The sequence below is a fragment of the Bubalus kerabau genome, chromosome 13 (assembly GCF_029407905.1).
Source record: "Bubalus kerabau isolate K-KA32 ecotype Philippines breed swamp buffalo chromosome 13, PCC_UOA_SB_1v2, whole genome shotgun sequence".
Taxonomy (NCBI): Eukaryota; Metazoa; Chordata; class Mammalia; order Artiodactyla; family Bovidae; genus Bubalus; species Bubalus kerabau.
In genome coordinates, this window is record NC_073636.1 from 2,764,169 (window position 1) to 2,788,657 (window position 24,489).

A 24,489-nucleotide genomic window follows, 5' to 3' on the forward strand; every position below is an offset into this window, starting at 1 on the left:
TAAAGTCTCTCACTGTTTCCGCTATTTCCCCATCTATGGCCATGAAGTAATGAAACCAGATGCCATGATCTTAGTTTTTTGAATGTTGAGATTTAAGCCAACTTTTTCAATCTCCTCTTTCACTTTCATCAAGAAGCTCTTTAGTTACTTTTTGCTTTCTTCCATAAAGGTGGTATCATCTGCTTGTCTGAGATTATTGATATTGATATTGTATTCTGCATATAAATTAAATAAGCAGGGTGACAATATACAACTTGATGTACCCCTTTCCCAATTTGGAACCAGTCTGTTGTTCCATGTCCAGTTCTAACTGTTGCTTCTTGTTGCTTCTTGACCCACATACAGGTTTCTCACGAGGCAGGTCAGAGGGTCTGGTGTTCCCATCTCTTGAAGAATTTTTCACAAAAGATCCACACAGTCAAAGGCTTTGGCATATTTAATAAAGTAGAAGTAGATGTTTCTCTGGAGCTTTCTTGCTTTTTTGCTGTTCCAAAGGATGTTGGCAATTCGATCTCTGGTTCCTCTGCCTTTTCTAAATCCAACTTGATCATCTGGAAGTTCATGGTTCACGTATTGTTGAAGCCTGGCTTGGAGAATTTTGAGCATTACTTTATCAGCATGTAAGATGAGTGCAATTGTGCAGTAGTTTGAGCATTCTTTGACACTGTCTTTCTTTGGGATGGGAATGAAAACTGACCTTTTCCAGTCCTGTGGCCACTGCTGTGCTTTCCAAATTTGCTGACATATTGAGTGCAGCACTATCACAGCATCATCTTTTAGGATTTGAAGTAGCTCAACTGGAATTCCATCACCTCCACTAGCTTTGTTCGTAGTGATGATGCTTCCTAAGGCCCACTTGACTTCACACCCCAAGATGTCTGGCTCTAGGTGAGTGATCACACCATCGTGATTATCTGGGTCATTAAGATCTTTTTTATAGTTCTTCTGTGTATTCTTGCCACTTCTTCTTAATATCTTCTACTTCTGTTACGTCCATACCATTTCTATCCTTTATTGTGCCCATCTTTGCATGAAATGTTCCCTTGGTATCTCTAATTTTCTTGAAGAGATCTCTAATCTTTCCCATTCTATTGTTTTCCTCTATTTCTTTGCATTGATCACTGAGGAAGGCTTTCTTATCTCTCCTTGCTATTCTTTGGAACTCTGCATTCAAATGGGTATATCTTTCCTTTTCTCTTTTGCCTTTTGCTTCTCTTCTTTTCATAGCTATTTGTAAGGCCTCCTCAGATAACCATTTTGCCTTTTTGCATTTCTTTTTTCTTGGGGATGGTCTTGATCCCTGCCTCCTGTACAATGTCACGAACCTCTGTCCATAGTTCTTCAGGCACTGTATCAGATCTAATCCCTTAAATCTCTTTGTCACTTCCACTGTATAATCAAAAGGGATTTGATATAGGTCATACCTGAATGATCTAGTGGTCTTCCCAACTTTCTTCAATTTAAGTCTGCATCTGGCAATAAGGAGTTCATGATCTGAGCCACAGTCAGCTCCCAGTCTAGTTTTTGCTGACTGTATAGAGCTTCTCCATCTTTGGCTGCAAAGAATATAATCAATCTGATTTCGGTATTGACCGTCTGGTGATTTCCATGTGTAGAGTCTTCTCTTGTATTGTTGGAAGAGGGTGTTTGCTATGACCAGTGCATTTTCTTGACAAAACTATTAGCCTTTGCCCTGCTTCATTCTGTACTCCAAGGCCAAATTTGCCTGTTACTCCAAGTGTTTCTTGAAACATTTTTTTGGAAATATGTGTGACTGGGAGGAAAAAAAAGAGAAAACTACCTACCTATCAAAAAAAAAAAAAAACAAACTTTCTGAAGTTCATTAATGAAGGCTGTTTAACTGTTTTACTCACCTATTTGCTTTATCTATTTTAGACCATGATTATTGTATTACTACAGCCAGGAGTTTTTAATTTGATTCTGTTAAAGAAATGACAATCAGCAGAAAAGTATTTTTCATATAGTTTCCCCTAAGAGCAAATAAGCCCTGCTAAAAACCCTAATACCTCTACGTTGTGATCAGTGAAAATCACCATTTAAGGTTAAAAAATTTTTCATCAAGTCTAAATTTTGGGGGGGAAAACCCCACACAACTAGATAAAAAATACTATGAATGAAACGTAACTTTACTTTTTTTACTGAGACCTTTTATTTTTAATATTTAAATTTACAATTATTTATTAAAATTTTTATTGAAGTATAGTTGATTTACAATGTGAATTTATTTTTTTAACTTAACTTTTAATTTATATGGAACTTAGTTGATTTACAATGTTGTATTAGTTTCACGCATACAGCTAAGTGATTCAATTATACATATACATATTTCCATTCTTTTTGAGATTCTTTTCCCATATAGGTTATTACAGAATAATGAGTAGAGTTTCCAGTGCTATTACATTTCCTTTCAATAAACAGAAATAGACATAAAATATCCTCAACAGGGAAACTTGTCGCTAATCCTGAATATTGATTCTGATAAATTAATAAAAAGCACACTAATTATAATAATTCATGCTAAGTCACTTCAGTTGTGTTCGACTCTTTGCAACCCTATGGACTGTAGCCCGCCTGGCTCCTCTGCCCATGGGATTCTCCAGGCAGGAACACTGGAGTGGGTTGTTAGTCTCCTCTAGGGGATCTTCCTGACCCAAGGATCGAACCCGACTCTCTTATGTCTTCTGAATTGGCAGGCAGGTTCTTTACCACTAGCATCACCTGGTAAGCCTACTAATTATAATAAATAGTTTTTAAACTACTTATTCTTAAAACCATAAATAGTAATCAATTGCTTTGAAATCCTGCCTCGTCAAAACATTTAATGAAGCGGATGGACTGAGCCAGATAGCTTGCCAGGCATCTAAGCTAGCATCTTCTTCCTACAAAGAGTCCCCCTGAGGACCGTTTGGTGTCGTCGTCGCTGCTCTCTAGTTGCAGATGGTCCTTTTCCAAGTACCTAAAAGGGCAGATGAGTCTCTCAACTTTGGATACTCACCAGAGCCAAGTTGCCAGGATATTGCTCCCAGATAAAGAGACGGTTTGTATTAAGTGGTATTTCAGGTTAAATCTTTGCCGGAGAGCTCTTTCGTGAAGAGTTTGAAATACACATAGTTGGTTAAGGGCATGGCTTTGGAGTTAAACAGAAATAGCTTCAGTTAGACTTTGCTGCTCAAGATATCTGACCAGGAACCAGTCTTTAACTCACTTGGCACTAAGCTTCCTTGTCTTTAAAATGGGGGTGATAATACCTACCCCACTGCACCATTATGAGGAAATAAGTTAGATGGATCTTTTTAGAATGTAGTTAGAGTATACCCCTCTTCTGCTTTAAAACGTCAGTGGCTTCCTACCTTATTCAAAATAATTTCCAGAGTCGTCCTTGTCTCTTCACAGGTCCCCTACACAGCCCCTATCACTTCACTGTACCACTGATGTTCCCTGAAAATATGAGGGCCTTTGTACTTGTAGCTTCTGCTCTGACTGTTCTTCCCCATGCATCGTCAGTTCTCACAGCTTACTTCTTCACTTCATTCCAGTCCTCCCCAAGTTCACCTCAGCCAAAAGACCTTCATGATCACCTTACTTAAAAAACATGCACACACACATGCACATACATACTTTTCAGACTTTTGATCTTCACATTTATCCATTCCTGATATATTATTTATTTGCCCAGTGTTCTTTCTCAAAATCCTCCCTAGAATATAAAGCCAGAGAGAGAGAACTCTGTTTTCATTCACTACTGTGTCCCAGGCCGGGAACTCATTCAACTCAGATATTGAATAAGCATCTGTGATGATCTAGCAATTCATTGCTTAGATATCTGGGACTCAAATTGCTTGTTATTTAAGTATTTCCTAATATTTCTAAAAAGTTCCTAAGGACATTCAAGGGTCTTAAGAAACCAGAACCGGAGCTCCTTTAGGAGGATCTGGAGAAGGGTTAGCCAGAGATCCGCTCTGTGGCAGCTGTGGGGCTGTGCCCTTTGCATCTCCCTCTGAGACAAAACCATCTTGGAGTGCAGGCAGTGGGCGGCCTTCAGCTGCAGCACGCTCACCCCTGCAGCTGTCAGCAGCGGCTCATGCCGGTGGGTGGTGTGCCCGAGCCTGCAGCCTGCCGTTTGCTGCTCCAGCCGAGGCTCCTCTGGCGGGCGGTCCTTGCTCCAGGCTCCCGTCCGCCTGGTGGAGGTGCTCTCGGAGTGTGGCGCATCTGAGACCCTTCCTCCCCTGTCCTCTTTCTCACCTCTCCTTTTGCGGGTGCCTCGTGGTGTGCAGGCGCTCCCTGCCCGCTCCTGCATCTTCTCCTGCTTCTCTCTAGAGGCGTTTCCTGTAATCCATCTCCTCCTCTCCCAAGTGTCTCTTAGCGTCTGTCCCGAGATGACCCAATTCCTGCAGCAGTCCTTCTGTCAGGGTAGGAGGGTCACGTGCTAAACCTTCGGACTGCAATTTTCTGAAGCCAAGTCTTCAAAAGTCTTGCTCAGGGTTCTCTCGGTTGGTAGCGATGGTCCTCCTGTGCCTGTTCCAGTGCTTTCTGCAGCTCTTGGAGACACGATAAAAAGTGATAGAGTCGGGATTGGCCCTTAGGGCCGGGGGACTGTGCACCCTGGAAACCTACACATAAGCTGTGTCAGAAGATAAAATGGGAAAGGAACGACATCCCATGTGGCCAATATCAAGAAAAAGCATTTTTACAAGCGGGACTGTTTAAGTGGGCAATGTTGACGTTCAGAGGGAAATTCCATAGAAGTCATTTGAGATTCCTTTCCTTTCAGTGACTCTATTCAACATGGACTGCTGACTCGTACTTGGCCATCGTTCAAAATATTATTTCTTGGATCAGTCTCTTCAGATATATATGTCTTGAATGTTACTATATGTTTAATCCCTTAATCATTGCAGTTTATTATTCTGGAACTGACTGTGTTTTTATTAGAAGTGGTTTACTGAAAAGAAGGATTTACTAGCTTATGGTCACGTTTCAAGCACTTCTGCAAAGCACAAAGAATTTTTTTTGGAGGGGGAGATGTTGAAGAAAATGTTATTCATGACATTTGTTAAAAAAATAAGGTAGACTTCCCAGGTGGTCCAGCGGTGAACACTCCACATTGCCAATGCAGCAGGTGTGGGTTTGATCCCTTGTAGGGGACATAAGATCCCACATGCTGTGAAGGGTGGCAAAAAAATAAAAATTAAAAGAAATAATCAGACAAATTGTATTCAGGAGACCACTACAAAGGGAGTTTGCCAGGAGAGGAGAGAAATTGAGCCCAACTTCGAAAATAACAAAGAAAAAGGAATTTGTAGCCAAGGAGCAGGTGGGGTAGTCATTGGGTGGAAAATTGCTAAAAGGAAACATCCAGGATAAGGAGAGATTTTGGCTAAACCACCTGAGTAGAATTCCTGCTTCAGGCAAGCCAGGGTGATCAGAATCGCCTGGGAGGTGGTGGAGGTTGAAGAATCAGGTCAGATATAAAGGCTGATCAGATCCTGAGTTGGGGGATTCTGGCTAAAGCAACTCAGCAGGATTCTTGCTAATGCTGGGCAGTGTAAAGACAGACGTGGAAGTCCGGAACTCAAAGCCTGGCTGGGAAGGAGGTTCAGAGGGGCCTGACTGCAGTCGGCTCAAGCAGAGAATCTCTGGGGTGGGACATGGGGCGGGGGGGGTGGCTGGGGGGTGATGGTGACGTATAAATTTGTTGTAAATGTTTGTTACAAAAGCATTTCTTTTCCTCCCTGGCTCCAAATAAGTTGGTCTTTAATTTTTCCTCCTTATAATTACTACAGCAACTGTTTTGACTAACATGACAGTTTTTCTGCCCAAGAAAGAGACTTTCTTGAGTGACCACGCACTTCATCTACAAGCATGTCTTGTTGACTTTCTTCTTCTTTCTGCAATCTGAGAGGCAGTTGCCAAATACTTTAGGAAGAATTTCTTCAAGTGTTGTCTGGCAAGCATCAGGGAGTCTGTCCGGCACCCTGCGGCAACACAAGAGCCCTCTCAGAGTCTGAGGGTTCAGATTGGACCTCCAAATGCCCTCAACAGAGTGCTTCCAGGAGACACAGGGATAAGGAAGACAGATACAGAGTTTGGTGTCTCAAACAGGCAGATCTTAAAAAGTTAAGACCCAAAGATTCAACATCTTTATCTGCAAGTAAGAGAAAACAGAGATTCCTAACTATTCAGGACCATGAAGCGAGCAGACAGAAATAGAATTTGACTCTTTCAGGCAGCTCATTTAAGCAATACCTTCTTCTTCCCAAATTTAGATCCTAGTTGACCAGCTTCTCACAGAGCCAAGGACGTGTCAGGGCCCTTGTTAATAACAAGCGCCATCAGGCCAAGTTTCAGCTCCGTTTTAAAAGAGGACATGAAAAATCAGGAAAGATGCTGTGCCCTCCTCTTGCTTGTTTTCAGCGGCCTTCAACAACTCTTCCCCGCCAAGCCAGGTCACTTTGAAAGGTGATGATGATCTTCGTTTCTGAGGGCAGTATAAATTGAAATGAGGGGATTAAGCCCTGCCATTTGTTGTCAGAATAAAGATTCACTGTATGCCATTGTGTCATTCCTGAAATCACCTTTTAAATGCTTGCGGTTGGTTATTGAGAGGGAGAATTTTCATTTCTGTTTCTGTGGATAGATATAGACAAGACAGCCAGCCACTCTAGCACCTGTAATACTTGCTGAACAACCTCTTGATTGCCGCTCACAGTCCAAAAGTATGGTCAGAGGGCCCACTCACACAGAGGACACGCAGGACAGTCCCCAACCCAGAGACTGTCTCCTTTGGTCACTACTCGCCCACAGTCCTGTGAAGAAGGAAGAACTGGATCTGTGTTCTGATGGCTGGATGTGGGCTGAAGCTGGCTAGGGCACAGAAAAAAACACAGTCTGACTAGACTTTCAGTGAGTCTCGCACAGCAGCTCTAGGTTCTCTTCATGTATAGACCTCTAGATCTGCATCAGGGGGAAAAAGCACACAGGGTATCTTTGCCCATCCTGAAGACCCACATGGCAGAGGTGCTCTCCCCGCCTCAACACAGATGTAGACGTAATTCTGCTGCTTATTTTCCATGTCCTCTTGAGTGACTTGCTAACCTCAGAGGAAATCTGTAAGGTTAGGGTGGTGGCATTTACTATATTTGTTTCTTGGCTGCTTCCTCATAATCAGTTCTAGCAGCATGAGTCACAGTGATAATCAGTAATAATGTACTGAGTGCAGGTTATTTATCAAGCCTAGCAGTGCCCACAGGTGGCCTGTGAGATGTTGTTGTTGAGCTTGCTTCCCTGCTTTTGGAGACAAAGAGACAGAGCTCAAATAAGCCTATGAGTGTCCAGCCACCTTTGGATCAGGTCTGCTGGACCAGTGTAACATGTTGGACCAATGTAACATGCCTAGTAGTTTTGAGTGTTCATGAAATGAGTTTCGTGCTTATTTATGCATGTTTCTTCCACATCCCAAAGTCAGCTGTGATGCAGAAATTGTTAGTGTTCAGTCTCTAAGTCGTGTCCAACTCTTTGGGAGCCCATGAATTGCAGCATGCCAGGCTTCCCTGTCCTTCACTATCTCCCAGAGCTTGCTCAAACTCATGTCCATTGTGTCAGTGATGCCATCCAACCATCTCATCTTCTGTCACCCCCTTTTCTTCCTGCCCTCAATCTTTCCTAGCATCAGGGTCTTTTCCAGTGAATCAGCTCTTCCCATCAGATGGTTTAAGTATTGGAGCTTCAGCTTCAACATCAGTCCTTCCAATTAATATTCAGGGTTAATTTCCTTTAGGATTGACTGGTTGGATCTCCTTGCAGTCCAAGGGACTCTCAAGAGTCTTCTTCAGAACCACAATTTGAAAGCATCAGTTCTTCAGGACTCGGCCTTTTTATGGTCCAACTCTCACATCCACACACATGACTACTGCAAAAACCATATTTTTGACTATGTGGACCTTTGTCAGCAAAGTTGATTTCTCTGCTTTTTAATATGCCGTCTAGATTATGTCATAGCTTTTCTTCCCAAGAAGCATGCATCTTTTAATTTTGTGGCAGCAGTCACCCTCCCCAGTGATTTTGGAGCCCAAGAAAATAAAATCTGTCACTTTTTCCATATCTATTTGCCATGAAGTGATAGGACTGGATTCCATGATCTTAGTTTTTTGAATGCTGAGCTTTGAGCCAACTTTTTCACTCTCCTCTTCCATCCTCATAAAGAGGCCTTTAGTTCCTCCTGACTTTCTGCCATTAGCGTGGTATCATTGCATATCTGCGGTTGTTGATATTTCTACTGGCAATCTTGATTCTAGCTTGTGATTCATCCAGCCCAGCATTTCAAATGATGTGCTCTGCATTTAAGTTAAATAAGTAGGGTGACAATATACAACCTTGACATACTCCTTTCCCAATTCTGAACCAGTCCATTGTGCCAGGTCTAATTCTAATTATTGAATCTTGTCATACATACAGATTTCTCAGGAGACAGTAAGCTAGTCTGGTATTCCCATGTCTTTAAGAATTTTACACAGTTTATTGTGATCCACACAGTCAAAGGCTTTAGCATAGTCAATGAAGCAGAAGAATATGTTTTTTGAAATCCCCTTGCTTTTTCTATGATCCAATGGATGTTGGCAATTTGATCTCTGCTTCCTATTGCCTCTTCTGAATCCAGCTTATTCATCTGCAAGTGCCACTAGATAAAATGCATTAGGGATTTAAGTTGAAGACGGGGGGAAGAATGGAAAAGTAAATCAAACTGGGCAAAATTAGGAGGCAACCACTCTATGGGCAACAAAAATGTCCCATAAATTGGAAGAAGTGAACTGCAAATTTGATTTTGATCCTGATGGCCAGAGCAGTTCAGGAAAAAGAAACAGTTTTAGGATACAAAATGTCAGATTACAAGGAAAGCAATGAATCATACAAAGTAAATTTTCTTTGTACTAGCATCCAAGAAAAATATCTGATAAGCCTTTACAACAACCTGGTAATAAATAAGGTCTATACAGTTAATAAATATGGTCCATACAGTTGATAGAGTTCACAAGAGAATGCTTGAGAAATGTGGTAATTAGAACTGAAACATTTCTGAAGCCCTTCCGACCCGAGAGATGGTTACTAGCCTTCGGGGTAAGGGCAGCCAAGCCTCCCTCTGATGCGACACTGAGCAGCTCCCTGGACCCACTCCAGGCAATGTCGCTGTCTCACTCACGGGTCTCAGAGCAGAGGTGATGCGAAGGCGTGCTTCGGTGTAGCTCGCCGTCCCAGCCCTGCCTCACTGGGTACACGACCCTGGGAAAGACACTTCATTTCTGCACCACAGTGGCCTCCTCTGTAAAATGGGAATATAAGAGCTCCTCCCTCATGGGAAGTTGGGAGGTTAATAAGTCAGCGTGTCCAGAGTGCTCCGAACGTTGCCCAGTGCTGAGTGAGAACCGATTGATGGTAGCAGTTTACAGTGTGATTTATACTTGGGGAGGCCCCTCACGGTCTTTCCCTGACTCCGACTGCACTTGTCTGTCTCCAGCCTTAACAAAGCTCTCTTCTCTTCCTCCACTTTTATCAAACCAGGAGGCAAGGAGCCCCCTGTTTTCCTCAAGGTGGAACCTACCAAGGCAGTGTTCCTTTACTGACAGTCCAAAAGCCCGTTGATTTTAAGTAGAAGAGGACCTCCTCAGTCAAGGCTGGCAGAGTCAAACAGTCACAGGCTTCAGAATCAGAGAAACCAGTTTGAACTGACCCTCCTCCAAACATTTCTTTCCCCTCATTTCTAAAAACTGCATGTCTGATTCGGTAACCACTAATCATACATGGCTGTTTAAATGAAACTGAAGAATTCCGTGTGTCTGTCACATTAGCTTTATTGGCATACAGCCATAAGGTTGCATCGCCCCACGTGGCCCCTGTGGCTTCTGTGCTCGTTGGTGTTATCACAGGAAGTCTGTTGTACAGGAGCCCTGAATTACACAGTGGCTGTTTTTTCCTAACCATTACCAGGTTTGCAGCGTTGACTTTGTCCCAGGCATTCAGGCTTTCTCAACTCTGAGAACCCTGGGAGGTTGGTATCCATTTTCTCAAGTTACAGGTGGGGCCAGTCAATTTTGGAGAGATGAAATGTTACCATGGCAAGATTCTCTGAAAGATGCTGAAGAGGAGGCTGGCATTTGAGTCCAGGAACGATAAGCCAGCTTCCCTGGTAGCTCAGTTGGTAAAGAGTCCACCTGCAATGCAGGAGACCCTGGTTTGATTCCTGGGTAGGGAAGATCCATCTGGAGAAGGGACAGGCTACCCACTCCAGTGTTCTTGGGCTTCTCTTGTGTCTCAGCTGGTAGAGAATCTGCAATGCGGGAGACCTGGGTTCGATCTCTGGGTTGGGAAGATCTCCTGGAGAAGGGATAGGCTACCGACTCCAGTGTTCTGGCCTGGAGAATTCCATGGACTGCATAGTCCATGGGGTCACAAAAAGAGTCGGACATGACTGAGCGACTTTTACTTTCGCTTTCACGATAAGCTACAAGGTCTGGGTTGCAGTGCGCCTCCTGAGGGTTTTCTTTCTCAGAAAGCAGGAGTCTTGTGGTGGAATATGGAGCCCTCATTCGCTTCACTCCTCTCTATATTCTAATCTACCCACCCAGTCTCAAGCACCGAAGAGGCCCAGAACAGCTAGATAAATGAAGAGGAATTTAGTTTAAATAGAGGGGAGTTAACACATTTGTTAACCAGCCTCAAATCTCTATCTCTCCCTGGTAGTAAGACTTGACCATTCCCTATTTGACGATGCAGACCCCAGGGTAGAAAGGTCTAGTCATTCACGATTAACTCAGGTATTATTGGTGGGTAAGAGGGAGGGAGAGGCAGGGTAAGATAAAACCACAAATCACAGTTAAAATAAAATCAACCACCTGTTATCACCTGTTATCTAGAAACTTCGCCCAAATACTTTCCTCCTCTTTAGAGTATTTGGCCAGCTACAATCTCTGCTACTCTTTATGTGAAAAAAAAAAAAAAAAATAGGATGAAATGTTGTTTAATCAAATAACTTTTAAAATTGAAATAAAGGAAAAATATTTTTAATCTAAATCATTTTGAAAGTAACTTGACTCTTTGAAACATAGACTATGATACTGAATAATGTTGAAGATAGTATATGTTAGGTGAAAATTACACAAAAATAATGCTGAGACTCAGCTGTTAAATATACTTTATTGGTGATGAAATGGGGACAGGGTCCCTGGAAGCCCCTCAGATCAGGGATCCTCAAGGCAGTACAGCTTCTCTCTGTAGTGATTCCAGCAAAAATGATGCTTCTTTCCTTTTCCAAAGAGATTGCCCCCAGATCCCCAACTTCTGCCTCTCCCAGTGGACAAAGGCAAACGGTGTGGGCTGGATGAGGTAACTGGTCCTCGAGCTCTGCAGTGTGATATGATGAGCTGTAATTAAGTCTTGGGAGAAGAGAACTTCTGAGCACCAGGAAGAAGTTCCATTACAGTTTGCATCCTTATCGGAGAATCCTACTACCGTTTGTTAACTGCCAACCAACAAATTTGTGAGGGAGAAAGGGCCCAGCTTCCTTTATCTCCCCAGCCACACTCGAGTCTGGAGAGGGATTTTCCTGACAAGGGAACTGGGGCTATCATTGCCTCAGTGTGATCACGGGTCTGCAGCCCTGGTTCTGGTCAACAGGTGCCCGCGCGGCATTTACGGCTGCTGTAGTGGAAGAAGAATGGGGATTGGGTGCCTTTGCTCACAGCAGGCCTGGCGGTCCTGTTAGTGGAAGGCGCAGAGAAATCTAAACGAGTGGAGTTTCAGTTCCTTTCAACCGACTGGCACACATCCCTCACATTTGTGCTCTCGTTTCCATGGATACTTTCAACCCATTTGGTCCAAGGATTTTCTGGTCACAGTACAAGCTTATTGTGGGTTTTGTTGGAAACCTTTTCATTAGCATCTGTCGGTGCTCCTTAAGTGTCTCACTAGAGAATTTCTATTCAGGCAGTTGATTCTCCTAACATCTGATATTTTTATCTATGAACTGTATGGGCATCTGGCAAATGATACTTTCCCCTTTTGCTTTTGTTTCTAGGGAGCCCAGAGCCAATGAGGCATCTTATTCTCACTGTGTAGGACCTTTTAACAAAAATTTCTGAAAACTCATCTTTTATTTTGTCCTCATTTTGCAAGTTTGCTCTATTTTTCTTCTCCTTGCCTGTGGTTTTTATCCCGTTTTGAAAAGAATCTCTTTGTAGGGGCATTCAGACAGTTCTCCTGTTCCAAAAGGGATTCCCAGGAGGTAACTCAAACCATACCCAAGATGAGCTTCAGTTCAGTCGCTTAGTCTTGTCTGACTCTTTGAGACCCTATGAATCGCAGCATGCCAGGCCTCCCTGTCCATCACCAACTCCCAGAGTTCACTCAGACTCACGTCCATCGAGTCAGTGATGCCATCCAGCCATCTCATCCTCTGTCGTCCCCTTCTCCTCCTGCCCCCAAACCCTCCCAGCATCAGAGTCTTTTCCAATGAGTCAACTCTTCACATGAGATGGCCAAAGTACTGGAGTTTCAGCTTTAGCATCATTCCTTCCAAAGAAATCCCAGGGCTGATCTCCTTCAGAATGGACTGGTTGGATCTCCTTGCAGTCCAAGGGACTCTCAAGAGTCTTCTCCAACACCACAGTTCAAAAGCATCAATTCTTCAGCGCTCAGCTTTCTTCACAATCCAACTCTCACATCCATACATGACCACTGGAAAAACCATAGCCTTGACTAGACGGACCTTTGTTGGCAAGGTAATGTCTCTGCTTTTCAATATTCTATCTAGGTTGGTCATGACTTTTCTTCCAAGGAGTAAGCTTCTTTTAATTTCATGGCTGCAGTCACCATCTGCAGTGATTTTGGAGCCCAAAAAAATAAAGTGGTGACACTGTTTCCACTGTTTCCCCATCTATTTCCCATGAAGTGATGGGACCAGATGCCATGATCTTCGTTTTCTGAATGTTGAGTTTTAAGCCAACTTTTTCACTCTCCTCTTTCACCTTCATCAAGAGGCTTTTTAGTTCCTCTTCACTTTCTGCCATAAGGGTGGTGTCATCTGCATATCTGAGGTTATTGATATGTCTCCCGGCAATCTTGATTCCAGTTTGTGCTTCTTCCAGCCCAGTGTTTCTCATGATGTACTCTGCATGTAAGGTAAATCAGCAGGGTGACAATATGCAGTCTTGACGTACTCCTTTTCGTATTTGGAACCAGTTTGTTGTTCCATGTCCAGTTCTAACTGTTGCTTCCTGACCTGCATACAAATTTCTCAAGAGGCAGGTCAGGTGGTCTGGTATTCCCACCTCTTTCAGAATTTTCCCGAGTTATTGTGATCCACACAGTCAAAGGCTTTGGCATAGTCAATAAAGCAGAAATAGATGTTTTTCTGAAACTCTCTTGCTTTTCCATGATCCAGAGGATGTTGGCAATTTGGTCTCTGATTCCTCTGCCTTTTCTAAAACCAACTTGAACATCTGAAAGTTCACTGTTCACGTATTGCTGAAGCCTGGCTTGGAGAATTTTGAGCATTACTTTACTAGTGTGTGAGATGAGTGCAATCGTGTGGTAGTTTGAGCATCCTTTGGCATTGCCTTTCTTTGGGATTGGAATGAAAACTGACCTTTTCCAGTCCTGTGGCCACTGCTGAGTTTTCCAAATGTGCTGGCATATTGAGTGCAGCAGTTGTACAGATCATCTTTAGGATTTGAAATAGCTCCACTGGAATTCCATCACCTCCACTAGCTTTGTTCGTAGTGATGCTTTGTAAGGCCCACTTGACTTCACATTCCTGGATGTCTGGCTCTAGGTGACTGATCACACCATCATAATTATCTGGGTCATGAAGATCTTTTTTGTATAGTTCTTCTGTGTATTCTTGCCACCTCTTCTTAATATCTTCTGCTTCTGTTAGGTCCATACCATTTCTGTCCTTTATCGAGCCCATCTTTGCCTGAAATGTTCCCTTGGTATCTCTAATTTTCTTGACGAGATCTCTAGTCTTTCGCATTCTGTTGTTTTCCTGTGCTTCTTTGCGTTGATCGTTGAGGAAGGCTTTCTTGTCTCTTCTTGCTATTCTTTGGAACTCTGCATTCAGATGTTTATATCTTTCCTTTTCTCCTTTGCTTTTCGCTTCTCTTCTTTTCACAGCTATTTATAAGGCCTCCCCAGACAGCCATTTTGCTTTTTTGCATTTCTTTTCCATGGGGATGGTCTTGATCCCTGTCTCCTGTACAATGTCACGAACCTCCGTCCATAGTTCATCAGGCACTGTATCTATCAGATCTAGTCCCTTAAATCTATTTCTTACTTCCACTGTATAATCATAAGGGATTTGATTTAGGTCATACCTGAATGGTCTAGTGGTTTTCCCTACTTTCTTCAATTTCAGTCTGAATTTTGCAAAAAGGAGTTCATGATCTGAGCCACAGTCAGCTCCTGGTCTTGTTTTTGTTGGCTGTATAGAGCTTCTCCATCTTTGGCTGCAAAGAATATAATCAATCTGATTTTGGTGTTGACCAACTGGTGATGTCCATGTGTAGAGTCTTCTCTTGTGTTGTTGGAAAAGGGTGTTTGCTATGACCAGTGCGTTCTCTTGGCAAAACTCTATTTGTCTTTGCCCTGCTTTGTTCTGTATTCCAAGGCCAAATTTGCCTGTTACTCCAGGTGTTTCTTGACTTCCTACTTTTGCATTCCAGTCCCCTATAATGAAAAGGACATCTTTTTTGGGTGTTAGTTCTAGAAGGTCTTGTTGGTCTTCATAGAACCGTTCAACTTCAGCTTCTTCAGTGTTACTGGTTGGGGCATAGACTTGGATTACTGTGATATTGAATGGTTTGCCTTGGAAAAGAACAGAGATCATTCTGTCGTTTTTGAGATTGCATCCAAGTACTGCATTTCGGACTCTTTTGTTGACCATGATGGCTACTCCATTTCTTCTGAGGGATTCCTGCCCACAGTAGTAGATATAATGGTCATCTGAATTAAATTCACCCATTCCAGTCCATTTTAGTTCGCTGATTCCTAGAATGTCGACGTTCACTCTTGCCATCTCTTGTTTGACCACTTTCAATTTGCCTTGATTCATGGACCTGACATTCCAGGTTCCTGTGCAATATTGCTCTTTATAGCACTGGACCTTGCTTCCATCACCAGTCCCATCCACAGCTGGGTATTCTTTTTGCTTTGTCTCCATCCCTTCATTCTTTCTGGAGTTATTTCTCCACTGATCTCCAGTAGTATATGGGGTACCTACTGACCTGGGGAGTTCCTCTTTCAGTGTCCTATCATTTTGCCCTTTCATACTGTTCATGGGGTTCTCAAGGCAAGAATACTGAATAGGTTTGCCATTCCCTTCTCCAGTGGACCACATTCTGTCAGACCTCTCCACCATGACCCATCCGTCTTGGGTGGCCCCACAGGCATGGCTTAGTTTCATTGAGTTAGACAAGGCTGTGGTCGTAGTGTGATTAGATTGACTAGTTTTCTGTGAGTATGGTTTCAGCGTGTCTGCCCTCTGATGCCCTCTTGCAACACCTACCATCTTACTTGGGTTTCTCTTACCTTGGACGTGGGGTATCTCTTCACGGCTGCTCCAGCAAAGTGCAGCCGCTGCTCCTTACCTTGGACAAGGGGTATCTCCTCACCGCCGCCCCTTTTGACCTTGAACGTGAAATAGCTCCTCTAGATCTATAGTAAGATGGTAAGATGAGCTTACCATACCTCTAAGATGAGCTTGTATGAATTAGATAAAGCTTCTGCTTTTCCAGGCAGGCAGCCTAAGCATTAGTGGCCTTACGTTTGTCTGTCTGTTCATGGGAGCCCTCCAGAGAGTCACCCTTATGGGGGCCTGGTGTAACCCCCTCAACTTGAGTGACTTCTTGTTTACATTTTGTATATTGGTCTACTGTGAAGTATCTTTGAAAAAAAATAATTCATTTAAATTTTTGGTGTATGAATTTACTTTCAGTGTGTCTTTGATATGCTAGCTGCTTGAAGGACAAAGGTGAACAAGAAAGTTTCAAGGACTCTACCCTCATGGAGGTTAAACTCGGGTGTAGGAACCAAGCCATGAGTCAATAAACAAAGAAATGAAATAATTGCAGACTGTGTTAGTTGCAAGCAAAGAAATAATCAAGATGCTATCTTAGAAAATAAAATGAGAGACCTATTAGGGAGGTCAAGGAAATATCCCCTCTGAAGAGGGAAGAGTTAAAGTGAGGCCTGTAGGATGAAGAGAAGCTAAAGACAGTAGGAAGAGACTTCTAGGAAGGAGGAACAGCCAGTGCAAAGGCCCTGAGGCTAGAAGAGCTTAAGAAGTTCTCTTAAGGAAAAGAGTACTGATGGGTGTAGTGAACAAGAAGGAAAACAAAGACAGAAAATGATGTGTGATCAGGTCTCTAAGACCCAGATTACACAGGACCTTTTAGCCCATGCTAGGAGTTGGGATTTTCTCCTAAATATGATAAAGTGAAAGCGAAAGTGAAGTTGCTCAGTCGTGCCTGACTTTTTGCGACCCCATGGACAGTAGCCTGCACCAAGCTCCTCCGTCCATGGGATTTTCCAGGCAAGAGTACTGGAATGGGTTGCCATTTCCTTCTCCAAGGAATCTTCCTGACCCAGGGATCAAACCCAGGTCTCCCGCACTGTAGACAGACGCTGTACCGTCTGAGCCACCAGGGAATTCACCCTAAATATGATAGGGATCTATTAAGTGACTTCACTATTTGAAGAATCAGTCTGGCTGCTGTGAAGGAAAGAGTAGAAATGAGTTGATCAATCTATGAAAAAGATGGTGATGCTCTGGACCGTGGTGGTGGTGGTGGTGGTGGTGGAGATGGATGCTATGAAAATGGACTTGTTAATGGAAAGTCAAGGATGATTGTAGTTTCAGTAAATCAGTACACTAGTGACAAGTATTGAGCCCAGAATGTCTTGTGATGGAAAGGCTTGGGAAAGAGGGTGAGGAATACAGAATTTGGTTATGGATGAGTTAATTTAGAGACATTCATGTGAAGAAGTCAAGAAGAGAGTTAGATGTCTGAACTGAGAACCCAGAGAGGACGGGGCTGCTACTATAATTTGGGAGTCATCAAGAAGTAGATGGTGTTAAAGCTTTAGCATTAAAGGAGGTCTCAGAACATAGATAACAATCCCCAGAGCCAACTTCTGTGGATCATGTAAGAAGTTGTAATGTTGAACATGTAGAAGAGCAAATCAAAGTGTGCCCTGCATATGGCAGCATGAAAGTGAGTCACAGTGAACCCGGCAGAAATATGTTAGCAAGTGGGAGGAACAGAAGGCAGATGGAATTGGTCAGAGATGGTATGGAAGAGAAAGAATAGAGACAGTGGCTGGAGACAAACTCTTCAAGATACTGTGCCCTTAAAATGGATCAGAGACATGAGGGAGTAAGTGAAGGAGTAGGTGGGGATGGCTGGGACTTATTTGTGTGCTGATAGGAATGACCTCATAGAGAGAAAAACTGATGTGTATTGGATGACAATACATAGAAGACTGAAATCCTTGTGTAGGTGAAAGAGGATGGAATCTGGAGCAGAAGCGGAGGGATTGACCTTTGATGGGTGAAAGCATACGTTATTAGGAGGAAGGATGGAGAAAGTTCTCATCTGATGAGTTTCCTTTATTTAATCAATGAAGCTCAGTAATCGGCTAGGAGTAAAGGAGTTTGAGAAGCACTGAGATAATCCTTTTGAAGGGTGGGGAACTTTAAAAGAAAGAATTATAAGGTTGAAAGTCATGTGGACTATCCATTTGAAGTTTATAATCTTGAATTTAAACCAAAGCCAGGCAATCTAGTTTTGTAATTTTCTCCATCAAATTTAGTGATTAAAAAATGGACAGGATGGACTTAGTTTTTTGGCCATGAAAATGGAAAATGAGACATAGAAGTTGAAGTGTCTGTGAGGAAGTGATGTAATGTTGGACCACGGAAATAAACTAGACAAGGATGGAAGTAAAAGCAAGGGAAGCCTGGTGGTTAGCAAGAGGTGGGCAGGATTAATAAGTAGGAAGTTGTAGGTACTCGGATTAATATAGCAGAGTGAAGACTATAGAGCTAGGGGTTAAAAGCATCAGATGATCCAAGAATGGGATGTTAGGAATCCAAATTCCCAGGTAGTAATGGTAAAGTCAGAGGGTACTAAGTAACTGAGAGAGGAAGAAAGAAAAAAACTTTGCGATTAAGGAGGCCAAGGAACTGTAAGTTCCACCTGAAAATAAGCTGGAAAATCATTCTTATTTATCATGTATATTTCCTAGATCATTCCAAATCCCTATTTGGAATTGGATTGGGTACACATAAATAAATAATGATGGTAGCTGATTCATTGTAGGTCTACTCTGTAAACACCATTTTAGGTCATACTTTTGAACACTGAAATTCTTTATTACTATTAAGATATTGCTTGGAAAGTATTCTACAATGTGTTCATTCTCATAGTTTGATTATTCTCGTTTCTCAATCAGTAATGATTCAAGACCTTTGGGTTACATTTAATACCTTTTTGTATGGTGTACCCCACCCTTCGATCTAGCCTTATTTATGTGTCTAGTCTCATCTCCATCATCCCCTTAAGGTGGACCTACCGCATCACCTCCTCCGAAGCCCCTCCTGTCAGCAGTCCTGCATGCCTGCCACGCTGCTTCACCTGGATAGCTGCTGCTCCTCCTCTAAGACCCATCTAAAGTGTCCACTTCTGGGTCAAACCTTTCCTAAAAAGCTGAACCATCCAGAAGTGCATTTCTGTGGGTCAAAAACATTACATATTGACAAGTTCACATTGTTAATAATTTGCTACCACAAATGTAAACTTGAGCCAGGGATAAAGGATGGTAGCTACTGCTTGCTGAACTGTAACAGTGGGCTCACATTCATGGTAAAATGTAAAAGTGCTCTGCATTTATCACCTCATTTCATTGCCTAAAAGGTAGATGTAAATATTTCCTTCTGTTAGGTAAGGATTCAGAGACTTAGCGTCTTTGTTTGAGAAAGTAAATAATAAGTGGCAGAATTGGATTTTTATTCCATAAACAAAGGTCACATAATGCCCTTCCTTCATCTTATTCATCGTGGTGACTGCTTGCACATGATAATTCTTCACCTGTCAGAAAACTACACAAATTTTTGTTCAGGGCCCCTGGGACTCTAAAATGTGACATTGACATTGGATTTACCTTGATAAATGTCGCTACTTCCTTGAAATTTAGAAAAATAAGTTTTGAATTGAGAGTCTGGACTATGCTTAAAATCTTAATCCAGTGATTGCTCTCTGTTTGTTTGAAGTCACACACCGTTCCTGTTTGCCAAGCAGCTCCTATAGCAGTGTTATAATTATCTAGGAGGATAAGTTCTTTAGGTCACGAGAAGTGGATCTGTTGACGTGTGAGTGCCAAGTCTTGGTGTAATGCAGGCAGAGGGCAGAGGGCATCTGGGTTCATTTCCTGGGGGCCCTTTTGCTTTCATTGACATAGGACTTGCCTGGAGTTTTTAAGAACAATGGTGCCTTCTTGCTAGACCAGGAATCCTTTGGGAAATACAACTTAGCTGCTATGGGGCCCCTGCATTTGGCTAACATTCCATCTTGATCTGATCCTGATGTCCACAGCAGTGGTTCTTAGATTTTTACTGTGTATTAGAATCACCTGGAGGGCTTATTGGAACACAGATTTCTGGTTCCCACCCCAGAGACTCTGATTCAGTCTGTCTGGCCTGGAGCCCTAGATTCTGCCAATGCAGTCAGACTCCCAAGTGAGGTTGATGCTGCTGCTCCCATGACTACACTTGAGTAGCTCAAACTCTTGCTGAACTCCCAGTTTATGGAACACCCAGTGAGATTGGATATACAAGCAGAAACCTCAGGAGTTATGTGAGTAATCCTCTGAATGCTGAATTCTGTAGAGAAAAAAAAAAATCAGTGATTAAAAAAAAAATTATCTCCTGATTTTTGATTTATGTTAGAGACCAGCAACAATTCCTCTTGTGTGGAGTGAGACCAGTTGGCTGAAACCTGGGAATCCTTTCCAGGAGCTCTTTTTCCCGAAATCTTAGAGAAAGCTTCCCTATGTACCTTCAGAACATTAGTGTGTTTTGTTCTTAAAACTGCCTTAAAGGAAGATGCTATATAAAATTGATCAGTCTTTCAATGCAAAAGTGAATGCAAGAAATTTTCAAAATGAAAATGTTACATAATATAATGAGAAATGTGGTCATTAGATTCAGGATGCATTTATCTCTTGTTTAGATGCTAAAAGATATTTGCATTTTTATTAGATTCAAAATGGTGTGAGTCATGCAGATCAACACATTTCTTTTTCACAGGAATCCTTTGTGTTTGAACCCAACTGCCTCTTCAAAGTAGATGAATTTGGCTTCTTTCTGACCTGGAGAAGTGAAGGCAAGGTATGGCACAAAAACAAGTTGCTCCTTCTTGCTCTCAGGGAGAAGGCATTTCATTTCTCCACAAGTGACCGAAAGCCCCTTGCGGGTACGGACCCTACACTTACTCATTCATTCAAGACTTTTTAAAATGTGCTTCCATGTGCCAGGCGTTGGGGACATAGTAATGGTCAAGGATGTGATCCTTATAGATTCCAGCCTAGAATCAAGGTCGGGCATCCCAAAGAAAGAAAGTTACAAGACATTGAGAGTTGCGAAAGAGAAGGTCAGGTTACAAGAGCTTAAAAGCAGGCAAGTCTGATTTAAATCTTGGGAGCTAAAAAGATTTCCCAGAAGAGAGGTATTCAAGCTGAAGTCTCAGAGGTGCATTTAAGGGCACTTTCCAGGACTTAACACATGGCACAGCGTTCACATTTTGTGAAACTCTGAGCTGAATTTCTAAAGAGTAGAATCAGAGTTTAAGTTAGTACAGTCCCACTCATATTTCATATACACACATATATTTAATAATATACATGGCTGCGGCTGCTGCTGCTGCTGCTAAGTCGCTTCAGTTGTGTCCGACTCTGTGCGACCCCATAGATGGCAGCTCACCAGGCTCCCTGGGATTCTCAAGGCAAGAACACTGGAGTGGGTTGCCATTGCCTTCTCCAATGTATGAAAGTGAAAAGTGAAAGTGAAGTCGCTCAGTCATGTCCGACTCTTTGCAACCCCATGGACTGTAGCCCACTAGGCTCCTCCATCCATGGGATTTTCCAGGCAAGAGTACTGGAGTGGGGTGCCATTGCCTTCTCCGAATATGCATGGCAGTAATCACAATATTAAATATGTAAAAGTAACATTTTGCACTTATTCAGAGTTGCATTCTACATATATATGTGTGTATATATATATATATATGGAATGGAATGTTTGGGGTCTCTGCAACCAGGCAGGATGCTATGGGGCCTTCCCAGAACAGACCCCTCCCCCATATCCGCCTCTTTAGCTCCTCTCTGAAGTTCCTAGATCGTATCTGATGCACATTTCCTGAGTTATTTTATTGATCCTAAACCCCCCACCCAATGGAAGCATTTAAGTACTTGATGACCATAAGGACATAGCCTCCTGGAGCCTCAGGATTAATAATGTTCACCCCTGTGAACCGTGTTATCTCACCATCAACCAGTCAGAGAACTGTGCACTAGCTGATCGTATACCCTGCAATATCCCTGCCTCAGCTGCCCTTTGAAGTTGTTTTGCTGAAACCCTTTGCTTTGGGGAGTTCAGGGTTTTAGAGCGAGAGCCACCCGTTCTCCCTGCCTAGAGCCTTACAGTAAACACTGCACTTTTCTTCACCACAACCCAGTGTCAGCGTGTTGGTTTTGCTTCACGCACATAAACGGACCAAAGTTTGGTTGGAAAATATCTTGACTATTTTTGATTGTTGAAAAATATTATTGTTGTTATTACTTGTTTTTAATCCTGCTTCTGCCTCACTTGAATCAGCATTGCCTTCATCATCACAAACATTTGCAAATCACCTGTCTGTGCTGTAGGTCTGGCAGAATTTAGACTTACTGCTGTGTTATGTGCTGTCTTTGCAGGAAGGCCAAGTGCTAGAATGCTCCCTCATCAACAGTGTTCGGCTGGGAGCCACACCGAAGGTACCCACTCTTGGTGTCTGTTGTTCTTCTTGACACAGACTGTTGTGTAACCCCTTTGTTGTTGTTTAGTCACTCATTCGTGTCACCTCTTGTGACCCCAAGGACTGTAGCCTAGCAGGCTACTCTTCCATGGGATTTCCCAGGCAAGAGTACCGCAGTGGGTTGCATTTCCTTCTCCAGGGGATCTTCCTGATCCGGGGTCAAAACCTTGTCTCCTGCCTTGCAGGCATATTCCTTACCACTGAGCCACCAGGGAGGCCCATTACTGCCCCCAAATGAAGAACAGATACAGTTTAGAAATCTCATCTGTAATGGTTGGGTGATTTGTATTGCGTTGGGTTTAATTATATTAGAAATTGTTATTAACCTTTGAAAATTATGACCCTTGTGTGATATGAGCATCGAAGTAAACTGTTCCCTTAACTCAGAAATTAATCTGACAAGCACCCCTTCCCCCTATATCCCCACCTTCTTTTTCAGCAAACAGTGAGTCACTTCTGGTCCATGGCTGATGTGGAAATTTAGATGACTCGGGTAGTTCCATATCTGTGCACCGGTGCACGCAGACCCTGGCTCACCTTGAAGGCTCAGTTTGCCTCTGAGAAAAAAGAATGACAGAGCACATAAATAAGCCTCTTCACAGTGATTGATTTGTTTGAATGAGAAGCTATTTGCGCTAGGAATTTAAAAGATGGTTTTTCCCCTAGAATATTCCAGCATGGCATGTATTCCCTTTTCCATAATAGTCTTGCAGGTTTGCAGATTTTTAGATGTTCAAAACAAAATTATAATTGTTCCTCACTTTGTTTTTGGTTTCTGTTAGTGACCCTCTTTAATGTTAGTTTAAAATCTCTGTATAACTACCCTGGCATTTCCGCCTGAGTTCTTTCAGAGGACAAAGCCGGTATTTTATCTGCTAATTAGGGCAAACTTACACAGTTTTCATTCCAAATGAGGAGGCCAGGCTCCTGGAGATGCATGTGTTCATTCTTTGTGTCCAGGCTATTTGAAAGACTCAGTCTCACTTTTAACAACTTGAGGTTGCTGACGGTGGCAGTGCCCTGCATGTGTGTGAATCCCCCGCGACTGCTCCCTGTGAGAAACCCCTTGGACCTTTGCAGACAGTCAGGTCTCAGGCACAGCCTTTGAGTCCTGTTGCCGTAGTTCACGCCCTCGATAGCTACAGCCCTCAATTGAAAGGAGGACCCTGCCTCCCCACCTTCTAAATCAATGACTGTATAATACCTTTCTTACCGGATGAGATCCTGAAATATGTAGTGTGATAGATTTTACCTATATGAGTTTTAGAATGACACTAGATATCTGGACATTTTTAGATAGAAAGAAGAATTTGCCTTACTGGATGTTTTTACATCAAATGTATTTTCTTTTTCTATCCTCTGTGATCTAATGTATTTTTTCCCTATCTGTCTACCTCTATAGGATCCCAAAATTTTGGCTGCTCTTGAAGCTCTTGGCAAATCAGAAAATGATCTGGAAGGGCGGATAGTTTGCGTCTGCAGTGGTGCAGATCTGGTGAACATCAGTTTCACGTACATGGTGGCTGAAAATCCAGAAATAACTAAGGTATCCTCCGTGACACAGCCTCCTTCCATTCCCATATGGACATGTGTGGTACACATAATTTTCATGTATAATGTCATTTTGATATATATTTTGAATTGTATAATTTAATTTAAATTTTAAAGAAAGTTTCCACTGCTTGCTAGAATGTTGCCCTAGAAAATTCAGCAAGCACAATACCCTTTCAGCATGTCACTCACGAATACCAGCAGCCTGAACACTGGCTGTGATATGTTATAGGAACCTCTCTAACCAGAATGTACACAAGAATCATCTGAGATTTAGTAAAAATGCAGATTCTGATTCAGTAGATCTGAGGTGAGGACACATTCTCCCTTTCTAACAAGCTCCCAGTTGATGCTGATGCTGCTGGTCTGAGAATCACAATTTGACTAGCAAAGAGTTAGATCAGCACTACCCAGCTGAAATATAATGCAAGCCACAGATGTAGTTTAATTTTTTCTGGTAGTCACAGGTAAGATTAATTCCATTATTTTATATTCCACATAGAAGTGATACCATATTGCCGGGAGCCAGCGAGAGACATTCCACTCGTGAACAAAGGTCATGAGGAAGGAGGCTCAGCATACGCAAAGGCAGGATCGAGCCTCGGGAGTGCCCTCGGATATTCTCGAGCATCTACCCCCAAAAAACCAAAGTCTGCCTACTTTATTGCTTTGTGCTCTCACCTCTGACTTTACTGGGGGCTGTCCCCTACCACCATCTCGCTGTCTCTGTCAAAGAGCTAACTTACAGCTCCAATTAATAAAGTTCCCAGGCAATTAGGAGTGTTTAAATCCAAACCCC

General features: G+C 42.7%; 1 protein-coding gene across 11 annotated transcripts in view; it reads left to right on the forward strand.

Moving 5' to 3' along the window:
• Positions 1 to 24,489, forward strand: part of PLCB4 (phospholipase C beta 4) — a 473,260-nt gene that overhangs the window by 299,819 nt on the left and 148,952 nt on the right. For all 11 annotated transcript variants that reach the window (XM_055543369.1, XM_055543377.1, XM_055543373.1 and 8 more), the window contains 3 exons: positions 20,375 to 20,455; positions 22,039 to 22,098; positions 23,542 to 23,685. In XM_055543369.1, the coding sequence (XP_055399344.1) occupies positions 20,375 to 20,455; positions 22,039 to 22,098; positions 23,542 to 23,685 (285 nt within the window). The remainder of the gene's footprint in view (positions 1 to 20,374; positions 20,456 to 22,038; positions 22,099 to 23,541; positions 23,686 to 24,489) is intronic.